Source organism: Eubalaena glacialis, chromosome 3 (assembly GCF_028564815.1).
Source record: "Eubalaena glacialis isolate mEubGla1 chromosome 3, mEubGla1.1.hap2.+ XY, whole genome shotgun sequence".
Classification (NCBI taxonomy): Eukaryota; Metazoa; Chordata; class Mammalia; order Artiodactyla; family Balaenidae; genus Eubalaena; species Eubalaena glacialis.
Window position 1 is genome coordinate 65,608,416 of NC_083718.1, and position 27,324 is coordinate 65,635,739.

General features: G+C 42.5%; 1 protein-coding gene across 1 annotated transcript in view; it reads left to right on the top strand.

Annotated features, from left to right (window-relative positions):
- Nucleotides 1-17,545: 17,545 nt before the first annotated feature.
- Nucleotides 17,546-27,324, top strand: part of CD247 (CD247 molecule) — a 77,599-nt gene continuing 67,820 nt past the window's right edge. Inside the window, exon 1 of the mRNA XM_061183144.1 lies at nucleotides 17,546-17,603. Coding sequence (XP_061039127.1) covers nucleotides 17,546-17,603 — 58 coding nt within the window. The remainder of the gene's footprint in view (nucleotides 17,604-27,324) is intronic.

Sequence of the window (27,324 nt, forward strand, 5' to 3'; positions counted from 1 at the left end):
TTTAAAACTTATGAATTGTTTATTTCTGGGATTTTTCATTTAATATTTTAGGACTGAGGTTGACCACTGGTAACTTAAACCGCAGAAAGCAAAACTGTGGATAAGAGGGGACTACGGTATAACAGAGCTAATCAAGCCCACCATGGGTTGGGATGGGGGCAGTGGCCTCGATGAGATGACCCTGGAGTAAAGCCAGCCCAGCAGGGCAAGAGGAGAAGCCGAGGCCCGGTCTCATACTGCTGCCGCTTGGCTTTCATGGATCTATCCCTCCCTGTCAAGTGCTTCATGACCTGCTGCAGAATTGGGGCAGGGTCCTGACCCGAACCAGATAGGGGATGAGTGTCTTGGTCGGCGACGAGCTTTGGCCCAGAGAGCAAGGCAGGCCCTGATCAAGAAAAGAGAAAATCAGAAGTAGGAAGAGGGAGCAGCCAAGTAACCCCGAGCCGCTGAGTCCAGGGGGCTGCGATTGGTGGATGTTGTCTTGGCCTTGGATCTGTGCTCAGCTGGTCAAGGTAATTTATTTATTTAAAAATTTATTTTATTTATTTATTTTTGGCTGCGTTGGGTCTTCGTTGCTGCATGCGGGCTTTCTCTAGCTGCGGCGAGCGGCAGCTACTCTTCGTTGCTGTTTGCAGGCTTCTCATTGCAGTGGCTTCTCTTGTTGCAGAGCATGGGCTGTAGACGCACGGACTTCAGTAGTTGTGGCACGTGGGCTTCAGTAGTTGTGGCACGTGGGCTCAGTAGTTGTGGCACGTGGGTTTCAGTAGTTGTGGCTCGTGGGCTCTAGAGCGCAGGCTCAGTAGTTGTGGCACACGGGCTTAGTTGCTCCGCGGCATGTGGGATCTTCCCAGACCAGGGCTCGAACCCGTGTCCCCTGCAATGGCAGGCGGATTGTTAACCACTGCGCCACCAGGGAAGTCTTCAAGGCCATTTATCTTTACCAGGCTGTGGCCAATAGTCATGGTTCATTCTGTCTTTTAGTCCAGGTTCAAATTCCTTTCAAGTATGAGGTGGAGTGGGGAAAAGTCCTTTATGACATGAGGCAGGACTCCATGAGCCAATGCATACATATTCTGATTGGAGGTTGTTCATGTCACGTTTCCCTTCTTAGTAATATTCAGACTGAAGATCACAAAGTCGTTGAAGAGCAGACCCTACTTTCCTGTGGTGGGGCATGTTTTCAGTTTTAGTACTGAAAAAAATAACGTTCTACTTTGTGTAAAACTGGTAGGTCGATATTTTTAGGGAAATTCCAAACTGTCACTTCAAAACAAGGTGCTCTATATATTTTCATCTGAGACGACAATGATAACCTTTTTGGAATTAAGGGAGTAATCAGTAAAACTGTATCTTTTCCTTAGTTTTTTTTTCTTACTATTTATTGTAAGATATATATTTTTGTGTGGAAGATACACAAAATAAAAATTTAAAAATTAATAATTTCACCAGCCAGCATGACTGCTAATATTTTGATGTGTTTTCTTAGAAGACACATCTTTGCTTCCATGAAATGTTTAAATATAATTAAGATCATGCTAAAGTTGATTGTGTATCACGCTTCCTTCACTTAATCATAAGCTTATGTTACTAGAAACCATTCATAAAGATGGCTTAGAATGGCTGCAAATATTTCATCAGGTTGATCTACTTTGGCTACCAAATAATGGTCTATGTTAGCACTCTGTTGCTAGTGACAGAAACCCTAGTCAAAGTAGTTTAAGCAAAAAGAAGAGTTCATTGATCTTAAAATATTCCTTCAGAACTCTCTCTTCATCTCCTGGCTCCTCTTTACACTGTGCTGGTTTTAACTACAGTCAGCAATCTTAGAGCAAAGAGGATGCATCTTTCCCAGCCAGGGGAGCCATTCCTGAATAATCCCTGTGTCTGGGAATGGGGTTCCCTCATTGGCCGAGACTCCATCCTATGTCTTCCCCTGCAGTTGGGGATTCAGCTCAGCACTCGTCAGAACCATGGGGACTGGGAGAATTTTGAAGTGGAGCTCCTGAAAGGAAAGAAGAAGTTATGTTAACTGAAGGGAGACTGGACAGGCAAAAGCTAAGGGCTGTTACCGATTTCTCCAGTATTTGAACATTTAAGTTACTTCCAATTTTTCCCTGTTATAAGACAGAAATCTTTATACATGAAGTATTTTCTACATCTGTTTGTTTCCTTGGAGAGATTCCCAGCAGTGGAATTCCCAAGCAAAAAGTTGGTGGGGGGGCTTCCCTGGTGGCGCAGTGGTTAAGAATCCGCCTGCCAATGCAAGGGACACGGGTTCGAGCCCTGGTCCGGGAAGATCCCACATGCAGCAGAGCAACTAAGCCCGTGCGCCACAATGACTGAGCCTGCGCTCTAGAGCCCGCGAGCCACAACTACTGAAGCCTGCGGGCCTAGAGTCCTTGCTTCTCAACAAGAGAAGCCACGATAATGAGAAGCCCGTGCACCGCAACGAAGAGTAGCCCCTGCTCACCGCAACTAGAGAAAGCCCGCGCGCAGCAACAAAGACCCAACACAGCCATAAAAAAAAAAAAAAAAAAAGTTGGTGAGACCTATTACACATTGCCCTTAAGGCTTTATATCAATGAACGGTCCTGCAAACAGTGTATGAAAGTACTCACTTCTGCACTGAATTTATAGGTAAAAATAGTACTGTGTGATTTTAATTGGCAACTCTTAGGTAGTGTTACCACTACCTAAAAAACTCAATAAACACTAGTTGCTTTTCTTTCCTTTGCTTCAAATATCAGTTGGTAACTATAGGTTGAGTTTTCTAAAAAAATAAAAGTTATGATTGTCATAGGACTTAATTTTATAAAGTAGGTTCTTTCGCAGCATTTTATCTAATCCTTGCAATAAGCCCAAGAAGTAAGTGGGACACGTTATTTCCCTTACTTTGGGGAGGAGGTTGGAGTCTCCAGATGGTCAGCTTGGGGGAGTACACACAGTTGCCTGTCAGACCCTGTCCTTAAATCTAGCTCTGTCTCCAAGAATCCAATGACCCCTCACCTGCTGGTGACATCTGGGTCCTTTGGAGAAATGTCTTGCCATTTGCATTAGAGGTGTGTAGTTTAAAAAAAACATGGCAAGGGCCATGTGTAAGAAAACCCTAGGTTTTCACAGGTAGGGTGCTGACATCTTTCAGGGCCAGCTGTGGGGCATACAGGAGAGAGTGTGAGCTCTGAAGCCAGGGGGCTGCCTTCAAATCCCAGCTCAAACACTTAGCCGGCTGGCCTTAGGCAAATGCTCTGCAAGAGGGTCCCCTGGGTAGGTAAGTCGGGGATGATGGCTAGGATGGGGGGCTGGTTATTAGCGTTATTTAGCCTCCATCACGATGTGGGATAGTCCAAGGCCACTCATGACATGGATGCACTGGTCAGGCTGTAGAGGAGCAAAGGACCAGCCATTTTCTCAGTCATAACACTGCAGGAAGGTCTCCCCTGTCATGTGTCAGTCACTGGTCTCCACTGGACCTTGGGGGACACCCTTCCCCATCATGTGCTGGGTGCGTGCCATGCAGGAACAGAGCAGGGGTGGGGAGCTCTGGGGTCCTGTGGTGAAACCTGGTCAGAGGTCAGCAGCCAGCTGTGGAAGAGCCGGGGAAACTGTAGTATGACATGACAGTCGCTAGAGGTCCCTGTGGAACTGCACTGAACTGCCCAGGGAGGGTCGGCCCAGAGCAGAAAAATCCTCCCAAATCCTCCTGTCGTGGAGCCAGACCAGCTGCACCTCTGGAATTCCGGGCCCCCTTTGTCTTTTAACCATCCTGCGTTCCCCTTAAGCTGGTGACTGTCCTAAGGGACTGTAAAGGTCTAATGTGGGGACCCACCTGTCCCCCTCCAGCAGTCCCTAGAGGTGGGCCCCCTTCAGGCTAGTTTCTGGGGCAAGAAGACACAGGCCTATTTTTGGAGGGGGGGTGTCCCCAAGGGCCAGGCTGGGCTTAGAGAGGATTTCCCAGCCAGCCAGCTGCCTCTGTCCCCTGCAAACTCAGTCAGTCCTTCCCCTTTGCAAGTGACAGAAATGCGATCTGCATGAAGTCAGTGTCTCAGGCATAATCAGACAGGGCAGAGCCCTGCAAACCAACAGCCAGAACCTCATAGGGAAGCCTGGTCACCGGGCCTGCTCCTGTGTCAGTGTGGGCGACCAGCCGAGAGCGGCAGGATCACAGCTCCCAGGACACACCCTGTGCCTCACCCTGGTCGGGGCTGGGGTGGGTGGGGAGATAACAGCTGGCAGGGCTGAAAGGGAAGGGGGCACTGGAGAGGCAGGCAGAGCGAAACCTAAATATAAGTTCTGGATGGAAGACAACTTGGGAGGGGCATCTAGTCCAGCTCTTTCATCCCTTTTGTTTTTGAATTTTTGAATTTTATTTTATTTATTTTTAAATTTTCTTTCAGGTTTCTGTCATCTATATTTTATTTTATTTTTAAAATTTTTATTGGAGTATAGTTGATTTACAACGTTGTGTTAGTTTCAGGTGTACAGCAAAATGAATCTGTTATACATATACATATAGCCACTCTGCTTTTAGATTCTTTTCCCATATAGACCTTTACAGAATATTGAGTAGAGTTCCCTGTGCTATACAGGAGGTTCTTATTAGTTATCTATTTTATATATATCTTTTTTAGGAGGAGAAAAGTGTTTTATTTTTTTCATGTTTCAATTACAAATACAAATCAAGACCACTTTTTATGTAACAAATATTTACTGAGCCTCAAGAATGTGCAAGGCACTGTACCAGGTCTCATGGGATTAGGTAGCCCTCCAAGAGCTGCTTTTCTGACAAAGGAACCCAAATATCTCTATTTCTCAGGATGTTTTTCAGTCTCAAGTAATGGAAAATCCACCTAAAAATTTAGCCCCTTCGCGTATGGCTGAAGACACCAAGACCCAGAGAGGGAAAGTGATTTGGTCAATGTCACACAGCAAGTTAAGGACAAAGCTGGGAGCAGATCCCGGGTCTGTGGATTCCAATAGCAGCAGCTCTCTGTGACACCACACTGAGGGAAGACCGTTTAGTAGACTCAGAAGTGAGTCTAATCCACGTCAGAGGCAAAGAAGTTGAGAAAATCCACTGCTTCTAATGTAGTTATAAACCGGGCTCTTGGATGTCCTGGTGTCCCATAGTTTGAAGCTTGCTCATTTCAGAAGATGATTTTGTGTTTTCTCAGATGCCCAGGAGTGGACTTCTTTTTTAATTTAATTTTTATTTTATATTGGGGTATAGTTGATTTACAACGTTGTATTAGTTTCAGGTGTACAGCAAAGTGATTCAGTTATACATATACATATATCCATTCTTTTTCAGATAGTTTTCCCATACAGGTTATTACAGAATATTGAGTAGCGTTCCCTGTGCTATGCAGTAAGTCCTTGTTGATTATCTATTTTATATATAGTAGTGTGTATATGTTAATCCCAAACTCCTAATTTATCCCTCCTCCCCACCTTTCCCCTTTGGTAACCATAAGTTTGTTTTCGAAGTCTGTGAGTCTGTTTCTGTTTTGTAAATAAGTTCATTTGTATCATCTTTTTCGATTCCACATATAAGTGATGTCATATATTTGTCTTTGTCTGACTTACTTCACTTAGTATGATAATCTCTAGGTCCATCCTTGTTGTTGCAAATGGCATTATTTCATTCTTTTTATGGCTGAGTAATATTCCATTGTATATATGTACCACATCTTCTTTATCCATTTATCTGATGATGGACATTTAGGTTGCTTCCAGGAGTGGATTTTATAAGACTGCTGAAGCTAAACTCATCACCTCCACCAGCCCAGGAACTGGAATCACTTGTTCATAACAAACATGAGGCAGGTGCCCTAAGTTCTGACCTGGTGCTCAAGAGCTGCAGGATCCAAAAGAGGGAGCACACAGGGCCTTGCTCTGGGAGGTGGGGCCTCCCCTCCCAGCCGGAGGGCTTGCCTAACTCATCCCTCATCTGCTCCTCTCCGTCTCCCACCCTCTCCACAGAGGCTGGGACCCACCCCCCATTCCTAGAAAGATTTTGCCCCCAGCATCTGCCCCAAACATTTAACAGCCCTCTGGGGTCCTTTCCCCAGGCAATGATGGAGACTCTCACCTCCTCTGAATGACGTAAAAGGTAAAAAGGTAATAACTCTTCCCCAAAACCTTCTATACCAGGGACATAACAAGTATCATTGTATTCATTCCTCCAACAGTCCAATGAGGAGGGTACTGTTAGCCAATTTGGAACAAGGAGTTTCAAACATTATTAATGTAGTCAACAGCCAGGGAGTTAGTAAATGGTAGGGCTTGAATTTGAACCTGGGTCTGGCTGTTTTAAAGCTCATGTCCTTCCACTGCCACGGACCAGCACCCAGAAAAGCTGAGTTCTGGTTTTTTAGCTGATTCACAAAGCTTATTTGGCCACTACCAGCTTTGTGACCTTGGGCAAATTACTTAATCTTTCTGAATCTCAGTTTCCTTAACTATAAGGTGGAAACTGTATACCAGTATTGACTACCTTATTGAGTCACTGTGAAGATGCAATATGACAGTTTATGTGAAAGTGACACACAAATGTAAGGCATCCCCAAAGCAGAAAAGGTTCTTTTTCAGTGGAAGGTCTTTGACCATCAACAGTGATATTTAGTAGGTTATAATTCATCTCAACCCTTGATAGTATCTCTTTAATTTTACCTCCACCCCAGCTTATTTTTACCAACTCTTGTCATTTAAAAAATCTTTTATATCCTTGTGCAGTCTTTTCATTTATGTTTTTCTTGTGTTTGGACATTAGGCATGCTTTTCCTCCTTAATGTCTCCTTAAAGAAAATTTTGTGACTTAATTTTCTTAAGGACAAATAATCTTTTGAAGGGAAGGGCCCCTTAGGTAAAACTCCCACAAAGTAGACCCAGGCAAGATTGTGAAATTTACAAGTATGTCTTCAGTGGCTCTGCATTTTCAGCATCTGTAATATTCAAGGCCACTTCAATTGCAAGGTACAGAACCAAAGTCAAATAGCTTAAGAAAAAAGTTACCGGCTTATGAAACGGAAGAGCCCGTGGGCAGGCCTTTAGGTATGGCATCATCCAGGTTCTCAATGGATGCAGTGAGTTGTCAACCTGTCTTTACACATTTCTTGCTCTGCTCTCCTCTGGGTTGGATTCATTACTGGGCAAGCTTCCTCCATCTGGTGAGAAAGACGGATACCAGACGTCCCTGATCCTCACAGAGAAAGAAGGAAGAAACATCTTTTCTAATAGCACTTCTGTGGGAGACAAAATCATGACAGCCTCCAAGAGTCCACACTTTGGCGTATATGCTTTGTATATCTCCTTGATTATGGGAAAGACCTGTGAATATGATGAGATATCACTCCTGTGATTATATTATTTTATCCTGGGTGGCCCTGACCCAATCAGGTGAGCCCTTTATTTTTTATTTATTTTTTGTATATTTTTAAATTGGGGTTTAGTTGTTCAGCGAAGTGAATCAGCTATATGTATATATATATCCCTCTTTTTGGATTTCCTTCCCATTTAGGTCACCACAGAGCACTGAGTAGAGTTCCCTGTGCTATACAGCAGGTTCTCATTAGTTATCTGTTTTATACATATTGGTGTACAGGTGAGCCCTTTAAAAGCAGAGTTTTGTCAAGCTGATTGCAGAGGAAGTTAGAGAGATGTGCTCTGGTTGGCCTAGGAGAAAGCAAACATCCATGCTGTGAACTGCCTATGGGGGCCACGTAGTAAGGAAATGCAGGTGCTCTCTAGGATCAGAGATAGTCCCTGGCCGATTGTTAGCAGGAAAATAGAGACCTAGTCCTATATTTGTAAAGAAGTAGATTTTGTCAACAACCAGTGACCTTGGAAGAAGACCCTGAGCCTCAGATGAGAACTGTAGCCCCAGCCAACACCTTAATTTCATCCTTGTAAGCACCTGAGAAGAGAACCCACTCATTCTGTGCCTGGACTTCTGACCTACATTACTGTGAGATAAATTTGTGTTGTTTTAAGTCGCTACATTTTTGATACTCTGTCATGCAGCAATAGAAAGCTAACACAACTTCTGAAAATTCTAATGTATGAGTTAGGATCTTTTGGTTGCAAGCAACACAAAGCAACTCTGGGTGACCCAAGCAAAAAATTTTACCTGAACAGCGTTCATAGAGCCACAGATCATGAACAGCTCTTGGGATGGGTCCAAGCAGGAGAACTGAACAGGGGATGTTTCCAGGTCTTTTTTCACTCTCTCGAGATTCAAATTCCAGGGAGAAAGAAGCTGACTGGCTTTACATGACAGCCTCATCAAGATTGTAACCAAGGGTGAATAGTTGGTTCTTTAAAGCAAAACTGGTGGAGTGAAATCAACAATATGGCTGAGTAAGACATCCCTCGTTTATGTTCCACTCTCAACAGCAACAATTTGACATCCATCCATTGACCGAAGTGCCTTTGTGGCAGCTGTGGGACCCAGCACCATACACCAAAGGATCCAGGAGCCATCTTGCCCACACATGTGTTGGGTAATAGGCATACAGACCCTGGTCCTGGCTGTGGACCCTACAGTGGCCCATGAGCTGGCTCCAGCCCCTCTCAGCCATGGTCTGGGAGACCCTGGAAAACACTCTCTCAGACAATCACCCATAGACAAGAGACCCTTTGTGGAAGTCCAGGTTCCAGAGGAGAAGTTCCAGCACTCTGTTGGAACAACAAAAACAAAAATACGAGTTTAGATGCATTGGAGTGGGTAAGAGGAACAGCTTTAATTTACTTGCATCATCTCTCCCCTGAGGTGGCATAGCTAAGGGATAAGTGATATCTTCTCAGCCCTGTGATTTCTCCTACAGGGCAAAGTGAGAGCATGTGAATTAGCAGCCGTCTCAGAGTACTGAATCATGATCTACATGACTAAGGAGCAGGAAGAAACTGGGAGAGTGGCAGATAGGACTCTTGGGGGGCATTAAAGGGCTGCGGATCCTACTAAGTGCATTGTGGGCTCCATCAAGAAGCCAGTCCATGAACCACTGGGGATGTCTTGCCTGCAGATCCTCCCAACTGGCCCATGAACATCCCAGTACTCTGTGCACCTCACCCACACACCTGGCTCCCTCTGTGCACTCCTGATGGTGGTGGTAAGAGCAAACAAGCTAGAGAGCATGCACAGAAAGTCGACTTGAATCTGCAGGCCAGGGAAAGACCAGAAATTTAATCTTTAGTGCCACCCTTGGGAAAGCAAAAGGGAAGCTGTTGGCACTTGGCCTGGTGTGTTGTAAGATTAAGAAAAAGCATACAAGTTTATGAATTCTGCCACGAGTGGAAGCAAGGAGCAAGGAACAGGCATATCCATGGAAGGTCTGAGAAAGCCTCAGCATCCCTAGCAGTGCTGATGGAAGATATTTCTCTCCCAAAGGTAGTTAGTAAAGACTGGAGGAGGTGACTGCTACTTCAAATGTGAAGAGAGCAACACAAAACTTCAAGGAACATGAAAAATCAAGGAAAAACATGACATCACCAAAGGATTACAGTAATCTTCCAGTGTGGATCCTAAAGACATGGAGATTGTGAGTTACTGGATAAAGAGTTCAAAATAGCTATTTTAAGTTTTTCTTATAGCTCTCATTGAGCTATAAGAAAACACAGAAAGGCAATTCAACAAAATCAGGAAAACCATACATGAACAAAATGAGAAGTATAACAAAGAGATAGAAATAATTTTTATAAATTATTTATAAATTTTATTATATTATTTATTATTTATAAATTTAATAAAATTCTGGAGCTGAAAAATACAATGAATGAAAAATGTAATAGAAAACATCAACAGCAGAATGAGTCAAGCAGAAAAAAGAATCTGTGTGTTAGAAGAGAGGAACTTTGAAATTATCCAGTAGGAGAAAGAGAAAGGAAAAAGAATGAAAAAATAGTGAAGAAAGTCTGTGTGATCTATGGGATATCATTAAAAGAAACAATTTGCAAATTATTGGAGTCGCAGAAGGAGAAGAGAGGGAGAAAGGGGCAGAAAGATTATTTAAAGAAATAATGGCTGAAAGCTTTCCAGATCTGGAGAGAGAATTGAAAAATCCAAGTTTATGAAGCTCATAGGTCATGAAACTCAAAGAGATATTCTCCAAAACACATTAAAATAAAACTGTAAAAAATCAAAGACAAAAAGAGAATCTCAAAAGCAGCAAGATAAAAGAAGCTTGTAACTTACAAGGGAACCCCATAAGGCTGTCAGTAGATTTCTCAGCAGAAATTTTACAGGCAGGGGGAGAGTGAGATGATACATTCTTCAGGATAGATCACATGATAGGTCACAAAACAGGTCTTAGCAACTGTAAGAAGGTCAAAATTATACCAAGTGTCTTTTCTGATGACAATGGTATGAAAGTAGAAATTAACAACAGGAGGAAAACTGGAAAATTCACAAAATGTGTAAACTAAACAACACACTTCTGATCACACAATGGGTCAAAGAAGAAATTTTAAAAATATATCTTGAAGCAAACAAAAATGGAAACACAATATAACAAAAGTTATGGGTTGCAGCAAAAGCAGTTCTAAGAGGGAAGTTTAGGAATTCCTTGGCAGTCCAGTGGTTAGGACTCAGAGCTTTCACTGCCATGGCCTAGGTTCAATCCCTGGTTGGGGAACTAAGATCCTGCAAGCCACATGGTGCAGAAAAAAAAGAAAAAAAAAAAGAAGGGAAGTTTATAGTGATAAATACCTACATTAAAAAATAAGAAAAATTTCAAATAAACAACAAAGCTTTACATCTCAAGGAACCAGAAAAAAGAAGCCAAAGTTATCAGAAGGAAGAAAACCACAAAAAGCAGAGCAGAAATAAGTGAAATAGAGACAGAAAAACAATAGAAAAGATCAATGAAACTAAGAGCTGTTTTTAAAATACAAAAAAAAATTGGAACAAAATCAAGAGCCTGGAAGTAAACTCTCTCTCTCTATATATATATACAGTCAACTAATATTTAAGAGAGCCAAGAATACTCAATGGGAAAGAATAATTTCTTCAACAAATAGTGTTGGGAAAACTGGATAACCAGATGCAAAGGAATGAAATTGAACCCCTCTTACACCACTCACTAAAATTAACTTGAAATGGATTAAAGACTTAAGTAGAAGACCTGAAACCATAATACTTCTAGAAGAAAAACATAGGGAAAAATCTCCTTGACATTGATATTGGCAACAATTTTTTGGCTATGACACCAAAAGCCCAAGCAACAAAAGCAAAATTAACAAATTGAACCACATCAATCTAAAAAGCTTCTACACAGCAAAAGAAACAATCAAGAAAATGAAAAGGCAACCTATGGAATGAGAGAAAATATCTGCAAATCATATGTCTGAAAAGGCGTTAATATCCAAAATATATAAAGAACTCATAAAATTCAACAGTAAAAAAACCAAAGAACCTGATTTCAAAATGGGCAAAGGAACTAAATAAATTTTTTCCAAAGAAGACATACAAATGACCAACAGGTACAGGAAAAGATACTCAATATCACTAATCATCAGGGAAATGCAAATCAAAACCACAATAGATATCACCTCACACATGTTAGAATGGCTGTTATCAAAAGGACAAGAGATAACAAGTGTTGGCAAAGATGTGGAGGAAAGGGAACCCTTGTGCACTGTTGGTGGGAATGTAAACTGGTGCAGCCACTATGGAAAACAGTATGGAGGTCCCTCAAAGAATTAAAAATAGAACTACCATCTGATCCAGCAATCACACTTCTAGTTATATATCTGAAAGAAATGAAATCAGGATCTTGAAGAAATATCTACAGTCCCACGTTCATTGCAGCATTATTCACAATAGCCAAGACAGAAAAAACTTAAGTGTCTGCCAACAGGTGAATGGATAAAGAAGATGTGGTATATATACACAATGGAATATTATTCAACCATGAGAAACAAGGACATTGTGCCATTTATTAAAACATGGATGGAACTTGAGGGCATTAGGCTAAGTGAAATAAGTCACCCAGAGAAAGACAAACGTTATTTGATATCACTTACATGTGGTATCTAAAAAAGCTGAACTTACAGAAACAGAGAGCAGAATGGTGGTTACCAGGGGCTTGGGGGTGGGAGAAATAGGGAAATTTTGGTCAAAGGTTACAAACTTACAGTTATGAGGTAAATAAGTTTTGGGTACAGCATGGTGAGGCGGCAAAGATGAGGTCCCACGTAGGTGTTTGGGTGGGGTCCTGCAGGGATTGGCAGCCATTTCTGCTCCAATGGAGACCCCTCAGGAAACAAGTGCTGGCCTCCAGCTTCTTGTCAGTCCAAGACCAGTCAGCTGAAGAGGGGGTGGGCAGGGCTTGGGTCAGCGCACTGGGTCCTCAAGGCATGGGGAAGTGCTCCTCACTCCAGAGAAACCTTGGGAGTGACTGCCTCTGGAAACCCCAAGGACAGAAGCCAATCCTCCTTTTGTGCTTCTTTCTCTGGTGATCAGGAACCTGGGAACTGCTCCATTCACCAGTTTCTGGATTCCTCTTGCTGTGTTCTTCTCAATAGTTGAGGCAACCTCCTACTCAGTATTGGCCTTCCTGCCATCCTGGATGTTACCATTCACCCATTCACCCACCCATCAAAAATGTACTGAAAACTAGAGATTCAATCATGAGGAATAGCCAGATCTCTCTCACAAGCAAATCACAGCTGCTGGTCATTATGTTCTGCCTGGACTTTCTCTCAGCTCCTGACCCTGTCTGTGTCCTCCTCTAGGTCCCAGCCCCATCCCACTGCACTCACCAGAGCAAGGCTGGCAGTAGTGGACAGCTATTGTTTATACATGCCCAGAATCCTTTCCCTTTCTTTCTTCTATGACAAATGATTCTGGTAGGGCTGTTAATCATAGTGTCCTATCTCCAATCTTGTCTTGTCTCCCTGGAAACAATGGTTGATCCAAGAGGTGAGCATAAGACCCAAGCTGGGCCAATTAGATCATTTCCTGAGATTTTTTTTAAATTTATTTTTTCTATTTTTGAATTTTCTTTTATTCTTTTATACAGCAGGTTCTTATTAGTCATCCATTTTATACACATCAGCGTATACATGTCAATCCCAATCTCCCAATTCATCACACCACCACCACCCCCCGCCGCTTTCCCCCCTTGGTGTCCATACGTTTGTTCTCTACATCTGTGTCTCAATTTCTGCCCTGCAAACCGGTTCATCTCTACCATTTTTCTAGGTTCCACATATATGTGTTAATATGCAATATTTGTTTTTCTCTTTCTGACTTACTTCACTCTGTATGACAGTCTCTAGATTCATCCACGTCTCTACAAATGACCCAATTTCGTTCCTTTTTGGCTGAGTAATATTCCATTGTATATATGTACCACATCTTCTTTATCCATTCGTCTGTCGATGGGCATTTAGGTTGCTTCCATGACCTGGCTATTGTAAATAGTGCTGCAATGGACATTGGGGTGCATGTGTCTTTTTGAATTATGGTTTTCTCTGAGTATATGCCCAGTAGTGGGATTGCTGGGTCATATGGTAATTCTATTTTTAGTTTTTTAAGGAACCTCCATACTGTTCTCCATAGTGGCTGTATCAGTTTACATTCCCACCAACAGTGCAAGAGGGTTCCCTTTTCTCCACACCCTCTCCAGCATCTGTTGCTTGTAGATTTTCTGATGATGCCCATTCTAACTGGTGTGAGGTGATACCTCATTGTAGTTTTGATTTGCATTTCTCTAATAATTAGTGACGTTGAGCAGCTTTTCATGTGCTTCTTGGCCATCTGTATGTCCTCTTTGGAGAAATGTCTATTTAGGCCTTCTGCCCATTTTTTGGTTGGGTTGTTTGTTTTTTTAATATTGAGCTGCATGAGCTGTTTATATATTTTGGAGATTAATCCTTTGTCCGTTGATTCGTTTGCAAATATTTTTTCCCATTCTGAGGGTTGTCTTTTCGTCTCGTTTGTAGTTTCCTTTGCTTTGCAAAAGCTTTTAAGTTTCATTAGGTCCCATTTATTTATTTTTGTTTTTACTTCCATTACTCTAGGAGGTGGATCAAAAAAGATCTTGCTGTGATTTATGTCAGAGAGTATTCTTCCTATGTTTTCCTCGAAGAGGTTTATAGTGTCCGGTCTTACATTTTGGTCTCTAATCCATTTTGAGTTTATTTTTGTGTATGGTGTTAGGGAGTGTTCTAATTTCATTCTTTTACATGTAGCTGTCCAGTTTTCCCAGCACCATTTATTGAAAAGACTGTTTTTTCTCCATTGTATATCCTTGCCTACTTTGTCATAGATTAGTTGACCATAGGTGTGTGGGTTTATCTCTGGACTTTCTTTCCTGTTCCATTGGTCTATGTTTCTTTTTTTGTGCCAGTACCATATTGTCTTGATTACTGTAGCTTTGTAGTATAGTCTGAAGTCAGGGAGTCTGATTCCTCCAGCTCTGTTTTTTCCCCTCAAAACTGCTTTGGGTATTCGGGGTCTTTTGTGTCTCCATACAAATTTTAAGATTTTTTGTTCTAGTTCTTTAAAAAATGCCATTGGTAATTTGATAAGGATTGCATTGAATCTGTAGATTGCTTTGGGTAGTATAGTCATTTTCACAATATTGATTCTTCCAATCCAAGAACATGGTGTATCTCTCCATCTGTTGGTATCATCTTTAATTTCTTTCAACAGTGTCTTATAGTTTTCTGCATACAGGTCTTTTGTCTCCCTAGGTAGGTTTATTCCTAGGTATTTTATTCTTTTTGTTGCAATAGTAAATAGGAGTGTTTCCTTAATTTCCTTTTCAGATTTTTCATCATTAGTGTATAGGAATGCAACAGATGTCTGTGCATTAATTTTGTATCCTGCAACTTTACCAAATTCATTGATTAGGCTCTAGTAGTTTTCTGGTGGCATGTTTAGGATTCTCTATGTATAGTATCATGTCATCTGCAAACAGTGACAGTTTTACTTCTTCTTTTCCAATTTGTATTCCTTTTATTTCTTTTTGTTCTCTGATTGCCGTGGCTAGGACTTCCAAAACTATGTTGAATAATAGTGGTGAGAGTGGACATCCTTGTCTCGTTCCTGATCTTAGAGGAAATGCTTTCAGTTTTTCACCATTGAGAATGATGTTTGCTGTGGGTTTGTTGTATATGGCCTTTATTATGTTGAGGTCGGTTCCCTCTATGCCCACTTTCTGGAGAGTTTTTTATCATAAATGGGTGTTGAATTTTGTCAAAATCTTTTTCTGCATCTATTGAGATGATCATATGGTTTTTTTTCCTTCAATTTGTTAATATGGTGTATCACATTGATTGATTTGCATATATTGGAGAATCCTTGCGTCCCTAGGATAAATCCCACTTGATCATGGTATATGATCCTTTTAATGTGTTGTTGGATTCTGTTTGCTAGTATTTTGTTGAGGATTTTTGCATCTATATTCATAAGTGATATTGGTTTGTAATTTTCTTTTTTTGTAGTATCTTTGTCTGGTTTTGGTATCAGGGTGATGGTGGCCTCATAGAATGAGTTTGGGAGTGTTCCTTCCTCTGCAATTTTGTGGAAGAGTTTGAGAAGGATGGGTGTTAGCTCTTCTCTAAATGTTTGATAGAATTCACCTATGAAGCCATCTGGTCCTGGACTTTTGTCTGTTGGAAGATTTTTAATCACAGTTTCAATTTCATTACTTGTGATTGGTCTGTTCATATTTTCTATTTCTTCCTGGTTCTGTCTTGGAAGGTTATACCTTTCTACGAATTTGTCCATTTCTTCCAGGTTGTCCATTTTATTGGCATAGAGTTGCTTGTAGTAGTCTCTTAGGATGCTTTGTATTTCTGTGGTGTCTGTTGTAACTTCTCCTTTTTGAGGAAGTGCCACACACATTTTCCACAGGGGCTTCGCCATTCCACATTCCCACCAGCAATGTATGAGAGTTCCAATTTCTTCACATCCTTACCAACACCTTGTGTTTTTAAATTTTAACCGTCCTAGTGTGTATAAAGTAATAGTTCACTGTAGTTTTGATTTGCATTTCCCTAATGACCAAAGATATTGAGCAAGTTTTCATGTGCTTATTGGCCATTTGTATATCTCTTTGGAGAAATATCTATTCAGATCTTTGGCAGATTTTTACTTTTTTTTTTTTCCTAGTTTAGTCGTAGGAGTTATTTATATATTCTGAGTACTATACCCTTATCAATATATGATATGGAAATATTTTTTCTATGGATTGTCTTTTTACTTTCTTGATAGTGTCCTTTATGCACAAAAGTTTTAAATTTTGAGGAAGTCCAATTTATCTATTTTTTCTTTGATTGCTTGTGCTTTTTTGGTGTCCTGGCTATTTTTGTACATTAATTTTTTCATATAAACTTTGGACCCATATTATCTTGTTCTAAAACTTTTGTTGGCATTTGTAGAGGGATGGGTTGATTAATTTAGAGAGAGGGACTTTCCTGGTGGTCCAGTGGTTAAGAATCCACCTTCTGATGCAGGGGACATGGGTTCAATCCCTGGTCAGGAAACTAAGATACCATATGCCGTGGGGCAACTAAGCCCACGCGCCGCAACTACTGAGCCCATGTGCCACAACGAAAGTTCCCGCATGCTGCAACAAATATCCCGCATGCCACAACTAAGACCCAACATAGCCAAATAAATAAATAAATAAAATAAAAATTTTAAAAAATTTAGAGAGAATCGTGGTCTTCTTAAAAGGGAGATTTTTATCAAAGACCAGGATACACCTTTCCATTTACCCAAGTCCTTTCTGTATTCTTCAGTAACACTTTAAAGTTTGTTTCACATAGATCTTACACTTTCTATCAAGTTTATTTCTTGGTATTAATCTTTTTTTATTATTGTAAATTAGTCTAATGTTTAGATGCTGACAACTAACAAAAGTGTTTGAAGTATTATATGAGCTATACTATTTTCTATGGTCCAAATTCAGGCCAAGTTCAGATCTGCAACCTCATATCTACTCCAGCACTTTGCTTTATAGGTAAGGACACTGAGGTTTAGAGATGCTGAGTGACTTACTCAAGGCTACACAGCAGGTAGGTAGCAGAGATGGCACTATGGCCCAAGTATTCTGTCTCTATATTTCACCTGACTCTGAATCCAGAGCTCTGTCATCTTACCAACCTCCATAAAATACACGAATCTAGGAAAGTGGCGAATATTCTTACATGCACTGGGAACTTGTAGTTGCCTAGGGACTGACTTCACCAATCAAGATAGGAGTTAGATTAAAATTAGACAAAAATTAGGAAAAAAGGAAAATAAAACAACAGTTAAATGAGAAAAAAAGCAAAAATTCAGACAGACACACACACGCCTACGTGTGTGCACATACACCGCCCCCCCCCCCAAACCCTCAAACCTCCAGAGCTTCCTGCCTGTGAACCGAAAGGAGGAGTGTGAGTTTCCTGGCCCTGCTGGCAGGTGCCTTCTCAAAGGCCCCATCGTCCTCCACTTCCTGAGGAGGCTGCAGCCGAAGAGACTGCTTTTCTCTTCTTCGTCCAGTCACAGCTGCCTCAGCCTCTGCCCCCAGGCACCATCCTGGGGAAGGACAAGATGAAGTGGATGGCACTTGTTACGGTGGCCACCCTGCAGGCACACTTCCCAATTACAGGTAAGGTCGGATGTATCGGATGTATCGATGGCAAGGAACTTTTCGGAACCCTTTGTGCATGTGTGTCGGGGATGGAGGGAGATAGCAGAGGGCTGGTGATGCGCCAGTGTCTCCTTTAAATCCTGCCCTCCCCAAATCAGTGAGCAGCTGAGTGGGGAGGGGTCCAGCTTGATGCAGGCATCTGCCTCATTAAGGCCAAGCTGGGCATCAGCTCAGAGCCAGCTGCTTGAAAACACACCTGTGCAAAGTATGGATTTTTCCAGTGATAAAAGGAGAGAGAAAAGTCTGTGGTGGGGAAAGGATGACGGGAAACTGAGGCAGGCCCCGTGTGGACAAGAGGAGAGGGGGTATTTAACAGAAGCCGGGAGGGACCAGAAAATGTCAGCCAGGCCATATTTCGTGCTGAGACACTTTTCTAGTCTTTATGTATTCTTCTTTCACCCCCTTGCTGGCTCCGTCACTCAGCCCCTTTCCTTCTTCCTTCTCCAACAAAGAACATTGCATTTGTTGTTGGTTAGAGAGGGTCATGGCTGTGGCCCTGGCTGACCTGAAACACCTTGATGGGCCAGGGACTGACTGGGTTAATGAAGGAGGGAAGTGGCCTTCTTCAGGGTCTGTGTCTAGGCTTAGCTCTCACTTGGCTGCCTCTGTACCCCACAGCCAAGGGCTGCCTGATGACACACCCATCCAGGCTCAGTGACTAACCCACCGCCTCTTGCTTCAGACAGCTCTCTGTCTGAGGCCAAAAAGCCAGAGATGCTGACAGAATGTAGGGGACAGATGAGAGGATGTGACTTGTTAAGTGGCCACCACGAGGAACAACCAACCAACAAGAGAGCCTACACCTCGCTTCATTCCAGTCCTTAGAATCTGGCTTTTCCTGAATCCTTTTACCCTTACCGTGTTTTCTAGCTCAGATAATAAGAAGAAGTGAAAAGAAGACAAAATGGACTGCCTCTGGGCATTGGCGTCCTGGCATTTTTTACAAAATATGGGACAAGCTGTATTTGAATCTAAAGAAGCCAGGAGAGTGGTCACAAACCAATGTCCTTCCTCCACTTTACAGCTCACCTCGGTGTGGGAGGGAGTTTGGCGACAAGGGTGGGAGGGCAGGAAAGGCCATTGGCACTTTTGTTCCTGCCAGGGAACATGGCACAGCTGCCGCCTAGCACCTCGGGGGTTTCGAGGACTAAGTAATCACGGGGTTTTCTGTAAGATCACAGCTCTCTCCTCAGAAAAGCCTTCTTGGGTATGAGTCACGCGGTGCCGTAGGTAAGAACACCAGGGCGAGCCCAGAGCAGCCCATCCTCGTGTGCAGGGCACAAGAGGACCCAAGACGCCAAAATGGCCTGTGAATTCAATGACTTCAGAGGGAACCGCTGACAGCGGTAGATTCAGACCCTGGGCTTCAGTTTTGCGGGACGGCACTTGGTAGATAATTCTACCATGTGAAGTTTCCTCAGGGGTCTATTTGTGTTGGGTCTTGGGGCCAAGGCTGGGGCAATGGAATTAGAAGAGAAAATAAAAGCTGCTTGGGTGCTGGTGGCTGCCAGGAGTGGTAAACAAAACCCCACCCAGAAGACAAGATGGGGGCCATGCCCCATTTCCACAAGGTGTGTACAGAAAGAAAAGCCTTAGATTCATCTTTCAATGCCACTTGCTTTGCTGGTGTGGAGATTGAAATTTCTGCTATTTTTAGGTAAGGTTCCTGGATAAAAGTTTTCCAAAGTGTCCTAGCCCTGTTGAGGGAAGGCTGGGGAGGCTTAGAGAGGCCTTTAACACCGAGGGCCACAAATGGCACCCGTGTTGGCTGAGAAGACACACTCTATGATTTCCTTTGGAGGAAAGGCTGCTGACTGACGGAATTCGAGTTGAGGTCTTCCCTCTTTTCTTGCTCAGTTAAGCTACTCATCCCCGAACCCTTTTAAAGCATCTTCTTTTTGCTAAGACTTTTCCATTTGCATTTTCTTGCAAATGCCCAGATCATTAAGATCACGGCAAATAACGACCCAGTCTGTCTACCTGAGGAGGACTCCCTGGGTGAGTCTGCCAAGACGGTCAGCCGAGGCTGGAAGAGATTAAGATGGCGTATCTAATGGCATGGGCAGACTTCTGCCTGCAGAGCCCTCAACTCCTCAGTGCCTCTAACTCCCTGCCTCACAGTGGTCAGTGTGGCCTTGGTCCTTCCTTTGTAAGGAAATGCAGCTTTGACACAAAGTCTCAGGAAATGCATGCTGCTAGGTGTGGTGGGAAGAGTCAGGCCAGTCACAGTGCTGCCAATTTCCCAGCTGTGCAACCTTAGGCAAGTTACTTAACCTCTCTGGGCCTCCGTTTTCTCACCTCTAAAGTAAGAATAACCTTCATTGCAGAGCTGTGAAAATGAGAAGTAAATGTTACGTGCCTGATATGTACTAAACAGTCAATACGTGAAAGTTGTATTAATTCTTACTATTATTATATCCTGGCCTGTTTTCTTGTTCTCATTATCCAGGGACAGGAAATGGAAACCCATGGTTAGGAGTCTTAATTTGCTCTTGATTGTGTTGTAAAGCAGCACTGGGCATTTTCTCCATCTGTTGAAATGCAGCTCGTCCTTCTTTTGGTTTCTGAGCATACCTGTAACAACTCAGGAACATAGCAGTGATCCCTCCCAGTGGTGGGCCCAATTGTGAACAAGCATCAAAACTTTGCTGGGTCATAGGATGAGCATTACAGCTACCATTTCTATTTTTCTGAGACACTTATTCTGTAAGGGATATTTCCCCAAAGTGAAAACATGACTGACAATGCATATAAGTAGTTAGGGGGAGCAAATTAGAACACAGTTGCCCTGGTCATCACTGGTCAAGGTGGCCATCCAGAATTTGCAGCCAAATGTCTGGTGTGGATGCACAGTGACCAGGGTATTTAAATGAACACTCCTCGAAACCAGACCTTTGCTTAAACTGCTTGGAGCTGGGCTTGAGGGAAGCTTTTGCGTGATGCCAGGAAAAGTTTTTCATCGATGGCATTTTCACCAATGGTTTATTTTGACCTCTGGTCATCTGGCTCTGCTCATCCAGATGATCTACTTCATTTTCTACCTTGGCGGTTCTCAGATTTGCTGGCCTGTTTACACATCTGCTGCTGCAAAACATCCCCCAGAAACGGTGCTGGGAAACTCTTGTTTAGGTGAATGACCACTGCTGAATTTATTTTAAAATTCTTTTTATTTTTGCCTTTGTCTTTAAAAAATTAGATTTAATTTTTTACTGGATATACACTTTTACTTTCAAGAATCCCTGGGCACTGTGTCTTGTTTTATTTTGAAGGATTCAGGCATCGTTAGGGAACTGTCTTGCTTTAGAGTTGTCCAGACACACACTCTGTAATCCTTTTTCTCCCGAGCCTTATTTACCTATGGGTCAGCTAATTGATTAAATAAATAGCAACGATAGTTCAAAATAAATTTCTTCTCTGCTTGGGCCAGGGCTAGTTCTTATCAACATTAAAGTGACGGTAGATTTAATCAATTTGAGCAAACATAAAGTCCATTTGGTTAAAAAATAATCAAACTAGTCATTTGATCTGTTAATTGAAACAAAACAGTCAGTTTAGTCACTGCACATACATAGCCATTCCTTCCAGCCTCAAACACTGTCTATGTTTTGTGAGGGAAAAGACGCTTCAGTCTTGCTCAGGGATGTGTCCCAGCACTTAGCGTAGTGCCTGGAGCAGAGATCACGCGCAGTAAATATTTGTTGAGTGAATTGAAAGGTGGGTGAATGAAGGAAATCTAGACCTTTTCATGTGATTAAATTCACTTTAATGGTTTATGGAGGGGGGTCGTATATTGGAGTGGCATTATTTGGACCTTTCTTCTAGAGAACTTAGCATTAAACAAAGTACTTTAAAAAAACACAGAAACTAAGCTGGTGGAGGGGACAGGGCAGTTTGAGTAAACAGACGGATTCAAAATGATTTACAAGGACAGTTTCAGACAAAATCCTACCGTTGTTAAAATGTTCTGGTTGGACCGTATGAAATTTCCTATATTCATTTATTTGGGACCTACAAAAATGATAATTTCATATGATTCAACTAACACTATATCTTGAAAATTAGACAAAGAAAGATGCTCATTTTTCTGACTTGGCTTTAACACTAGGGAAAAGCAGAAAATAAAGAAGGCTACCACCATTGGAGATTAACTAATGAATTAATAAACTAATGAAAGGCACCAAGGAGAAAAATAAGAGTTTGTGGATTATAGCATAAATCGCATTATTCAATTGTCCAACTGCTTCAAAATATAGAAAGAAAAAAAAAAGCAGGATATCTAATCATTATAGTCCAAATTGGTCTAAGTTACTAAGTAAATATCCCAACTAGCTATCATTTTTTCTCTCTCTCTTAATTTGAGGTATTTTACCAAAAAATCATAAAATCAGAGGAAGTTATACATTTAAAAAATATTCCATTCCAGTATTTTTATAAGTGTTTAAATATCTTTATATAGTTGTTATTACAAAAACAATTTCAAGTGCTTTTTTTCCTTAATATTTTATTCTGAGCATCTTTTTTGATACTTAGCCTTCATGATCGTTTTTAATCGCTATGTAAATGTCCATAGTTTATGCATCCTATTTTCTTTACTATTTTATTATTGTTGGACATTTGGGCTGTCTCTAATTTTTGTTATTATAGCTAATGCTGCAAGAAAATCTTTACATCTGTAGCTTTTAAATTTTCTTTTGAATTACTTCCTTGGGCTAATTTCTCCAGGGCTGACAATTAAAGGAATAGATTAAAGTAAAGGAACATTTCACAGGGTACTTTAGACTTCTGTTGAAGTCTAAACAGTTTTTCTGTCAAGGAAAGAGAGTTTTTTCCCTAGCTCTCTGACCATCTGCAAGTGTTTCTTGCCTTTTCTGGAGCAGGCGATAGGGTGGAGGGAGAGAGGAGACCGTGGAACCAGAAAGATCTGGATCCAAGTCCTGATCTGTGGCCAGTTGCCTACCTTCGGAGCCCCGTTGTTCCTCTGTGAGATGGCGGTAACCATGTCTACCTCACGCAGAGCACCGTGGAGTGGAGATACTGCTCGGAAGTGCCTACACACGAGGTGCTCGAAAAGCAGTAGTCATTATCATGTGTGCCTCAGTTTCCCAACCTACAAAATAAAGGATATCATTTTCCCAGTGGAAGAAAGTGGAAACCCTGGTACTAACATGCTTTCTTTGTCTTTCCTTGTCACTAAATTGCAGTAAACTTGGGCAGGAATCTCTTTAGTTTTCGCATCTGTGAAATGAATTGCGTATGGTCTTGTAATTACCACGTTTTTAAGAACGTTTAAGTTACCTAGCCTCCCACCCCACTGGTATTGGCTCATAGAATTAGGAACCTAAACTTCATTCTTCCCTGAAGCTCCAAATAAACAATAAACTTAAAACTTAAAAAAAAAATCCGGACTTCCCCCTTATCACAATATTTTTAACTCTCCAGTGGGAGCCTCTGCTGTGAAAAATCCAAGGACAGATTCCAACATTTTCTGCCTTGTGCCTTATGCTTGTGCGTTGGATGCAGATTTATGGCCACACAAGGACTTTGTTGGTGAGCACTGACTTGAAGAGAAAGCAAATTGAGGTCTGAAGCAGCTAAACTGCAGTGGTGGAAATGTTAGGAGCTTCCACTGTCCGCTTTGCTTGCCTGTTATGATTTGTGCTACTCAGCAACTAATCTGCAGGCTCAAGGGGAAAAAAATAAATAGAAAGCATTCAAACAAGGACAGGCAGTACCCTCGCTGGTCCAGACCACTGTTCCATTAGTGCAGTCGTCCCTTTATATTTACAAAATGCTTTCCAGCGCCTTCATTCATAACCATCCAATGGCAAGTAGCAGAAAAAGTATTGATTTTAAGATTCTCTTTTTATAAACAAAGAAAATGAGGTTCAGAGGTTTGGTGACTCGCCTAAGAGTAGAACCAGGCTCCAAACACGGTTTCTCTGATCCGTTGTTCAAGGTATGTGCTCTCGAATGTTCTATGCAGCCTGTCTACCAGGCCTGCTGTCAATTTGCAGTATTATACATCAGATGACTGAATTCTGAAGCAGATTTTGAAGGTATTCCCCTTAGTAAGCACGTATTATGATTTTCCTCTCAATTTCTGAAGAAATAATTGTTTTGATGCTGAATATTCTCATTTAAATATACGTTTTTCTGCTGAGTGTGAAGTATTTGGTTGTTAATATAGAATTGCATTTTTCTCTGGCCTATTATTATAGTTCTGAAATCATGTTCTCCCCAATTGGTAAAATCCATATTTTCTGTTTTGCTGTTAATAAATATACCTATTTTGGAGCTTTTCTTGAGAGGGACCGGCCTCACTTTGCACACACCCCTTTCTGTGTGTGCAGGTACCGCCCCCCTGTCCTCTCCCCCGCCGACCACGTTATGCATCGGTGGAACTCAAATGTGTAAATCAAAGTGTAAATTAAATCGTATTTGAGAAGACTTGATCTTAAATAGTAGCCATTAACCAATCTGTTTGGTAAGAATGTATCTTCATACAGTGTGTAAGGTTTTGTGGGGTGAGGTTTTCTAAAAGAATAGCACACTATTACACACAGATGCTGGGTTGAGATTTGTTTTTTTATATAAATCCTCAAGGAGTGGGAGAATTACCTTTAAATGACAAATATCTATAATCAATTCTTAATTTCTTTTTCATAAATTTTATTTATTTATTTATTTATTTTTGGCTGTGTTGGGTCTTCGTTGCTGCACACGGGCTTTCTCTAGTTGTGGCGAGTAGGGGCTACTCTTCGTTGTGTTCTCTTGTTGCGGAGCACAGGCTCTACGCGTGCGGGCTTCAGTAGTTGTGGCACACGGGCTCAGTAGTTGTGGCTCACGGGCTCTAGAGCACAGGCTCAGTAGTTGTGGCATACGGGCTTAGTTGCTCCACGGCATGTGGGATCTTCCCGGACCAGGGCTCAAACCCGTGTCCCCTGCATTGGCAGGCGGATTCTTAACCACTGCGCCACCAGGGAAGCCCTCAGTTCTTAACTTCTTATGTCAGATTTTGGCCTTGAGTCCACTTGCATCTGCCTGGGCTGAGCTCAGGGAGTGCAAACCGTTTTGCTGTTGACTGGAGCAAAGCAAACCAAGATAAGAAATCTGATGCTCAGAGCAGAAGCATTAAATTGCCAGATTGTGAATATCAGTGGCTCTTAGTGGGGCCACTCCCCAAGCTGACTGGGAGGAGGGCTGGGAAAGGAGAAGTCTCTGAGAGGTTCTCCAGCTATTTGCAGGGCTGCTGGGTTATAGGTGCATTCTCTTTGCCAAACCCTGGAGTTGGGGAAGACGGCTCAGAACACAAACCAACACCACTATTTAAGATTAAACAAGTCACCACTTCTCTCTGTTGCTGTAGATACTAGAAAGTCAGCTGTGTGTTCCTTCATGTCACCAGGTCCCCAGCATGAGATGTTGTACTGGCTGGAAGCCATCATGTGAATGTCGGCCCTGAGTTAGGACTGCCTTTTCCTCATGCAGGCTGGGAGTGGCAGTGGAGACTTGGAGGGATTAGGTATCACAGGCAGAGTAGAAGAGACAGCCTGGGGGTGGGGCGGGGGGCTTTCGATTTGCAGCTGTGGGAGGCAGACTGGCCAGAGCAGCACGCTCCCGGGAGAAGGCCGCTGAACGGGGGCTGCAGCGTGGGACCAGCCTGTGCCCAGGCCCCGTCCTGCGGGTTATAGCTCGGCGCGGGTGTGGCACACACATGTGCTGGTGTGTGTTTACCTGTGTGCTCTGCTGGGGGTACAGATGTCTGTGCCCCAGTGTGCATGTGAAGGTGTGTGTGAGGCTGCGTGTTTGTGCACGTGTTCCAGTGTGTCCCAGCGTGTGGGTGCATTGTGTGTGCGCCTGTCTGTATGCAGATGGACGTGTCTTGCGTCTGCAGGTAAGTCTTTCTGTGTGCACCAGTGAGTGGCTTTCTGTGTATAATGTGTGCATTTAAGAGGAGATTGGTGGCAGCAGGACAGCTCTGTAGAAGGAAGGGCAAACGTTGCTTGAGCTTAGAACTGGCGAGCTAGGCAGGAGAATGGCAGGGCTGAGATGTCACTGAGCCCATTCCAGGCATTCTGTGCAGAAGGGAGTCAAGAAAACTTCTGTCCAAGCTAGAATCTCTAGGATCATGGAGAGGTGGGAGCAGCTTCTTCATAGATGCAGAGACATCTCAGGTCTCCCAACTGCCCTCAGAACTCTGCCATCTCCCAAGTAAACTTGCTGTCTTTCTTTCTTTCCACCTTCCTCCCAGTTCCCTCTACTTAGAATGCCTACCCTACTCCCACCCCGACCTGTGGAAACCCTGTCTTCCCCTTATAACGAAGTCCAGATACCTGGGGATCTCCCAGACCCACTGTTGACATTGTTACCAGCGTTGAGGTGACAAAGGAAGGTGGAAAATTGTTGTTCTCATAACTCAAGGTTAAAAACCCAACACAAATAGTTCCCTACGGTGAGCCCTTCTCAGAGTGGAGGCCCAGTACACAGAGTTTCAGGAACACGTACCCGTCAGCAGAAAATGTCACCAGCTCCCCAAATTCTCACCAGTTCCTCCCACAGTGGCCATCCTCTGAGTTTTGACTGAAAGAGTCAAAATACATTTGATGCCTTTCTTTCTTCCTGCCCTCAGAATAGATAAACAATTCAATAAGGTGGCTTGTGGTGCCCTATTTTGGCTGTCGAGAGTTGGTATCGCCAGACTGATAGTTATTTTTAATATCTGGTTATTCAAACCATCTGAATGGCACATTTGCCCTCAAGGGCCGCCTTGCTCCTCCGTTGGGAAAGAGAGTGTGGAATTAGAAGGAAAAGGGAGGAGGTGCCTGGCAGAAAATGGTGCAAATGGTGCATTTTTAGGCCTTACAGACCTTTCTAAGGCAACGAGAATTTAATTCTGTGTCCTGTCTTTTCTTTGCAACAGCCAGTTGAAAGTATGAATTAAAAAAAAAAAGTTTGCTGCTTTAAAATACTTCTTGATCTGCCGTTCTTGCTAAAGTACTTAGAATTATACATATCTTTGCACCATGGCCATGATCCAAAGGAACCAGAGCAACTGAGAAAACTGTTCTTTGGTGGTCTGAGTGTTGAACATTTTGAGAAGTGGGGCACACTCACGGACTGTGTGGTGATGAGAGACTCCCAAGCCAAACATCCCAGGGCCTTTGGTTTTGTGACTTACTCTTGTAGTCACACGAGGTGGATGCGGCAATGTGTGCTGGACCACACAAGGCTGATGTGTGTGTGGTGAAGCCAAAGAGAGCTCTTTCTAGAGAGGATTCTGTAGAGTCCATCTAACAGTGAAGAAAATTGTTCTTGGTGGCATTAAAGAAGACACAGAAGAATGTAATTCGAAAGACTACTTTGAAAAGTATAGCAAGATTGAAATCATAGACGTTACGGAAGACAGGCAGAGTGGAAAAAAGAGAAAATCTGCTTTTGTGATTTTTGGTGATCATGATACAGTTGATAAAACTGTTGTTCAGAAACACCATACTTTCAATGGGCATAACTGGGAAGTGAAAAAGACCTTTTCTAAGCAAGAAATGCAGTCTGTGGGATTGCAAAGAGGTGGAGGTAGATATGGCAACTTTATGGGTCATGGAGGACACATTGGTTGAAGAGGAGCCTGTGGTTGTGGAGGTGGTGGCAGCGGGATGATGGTGGTTATAGTGGATCTGGA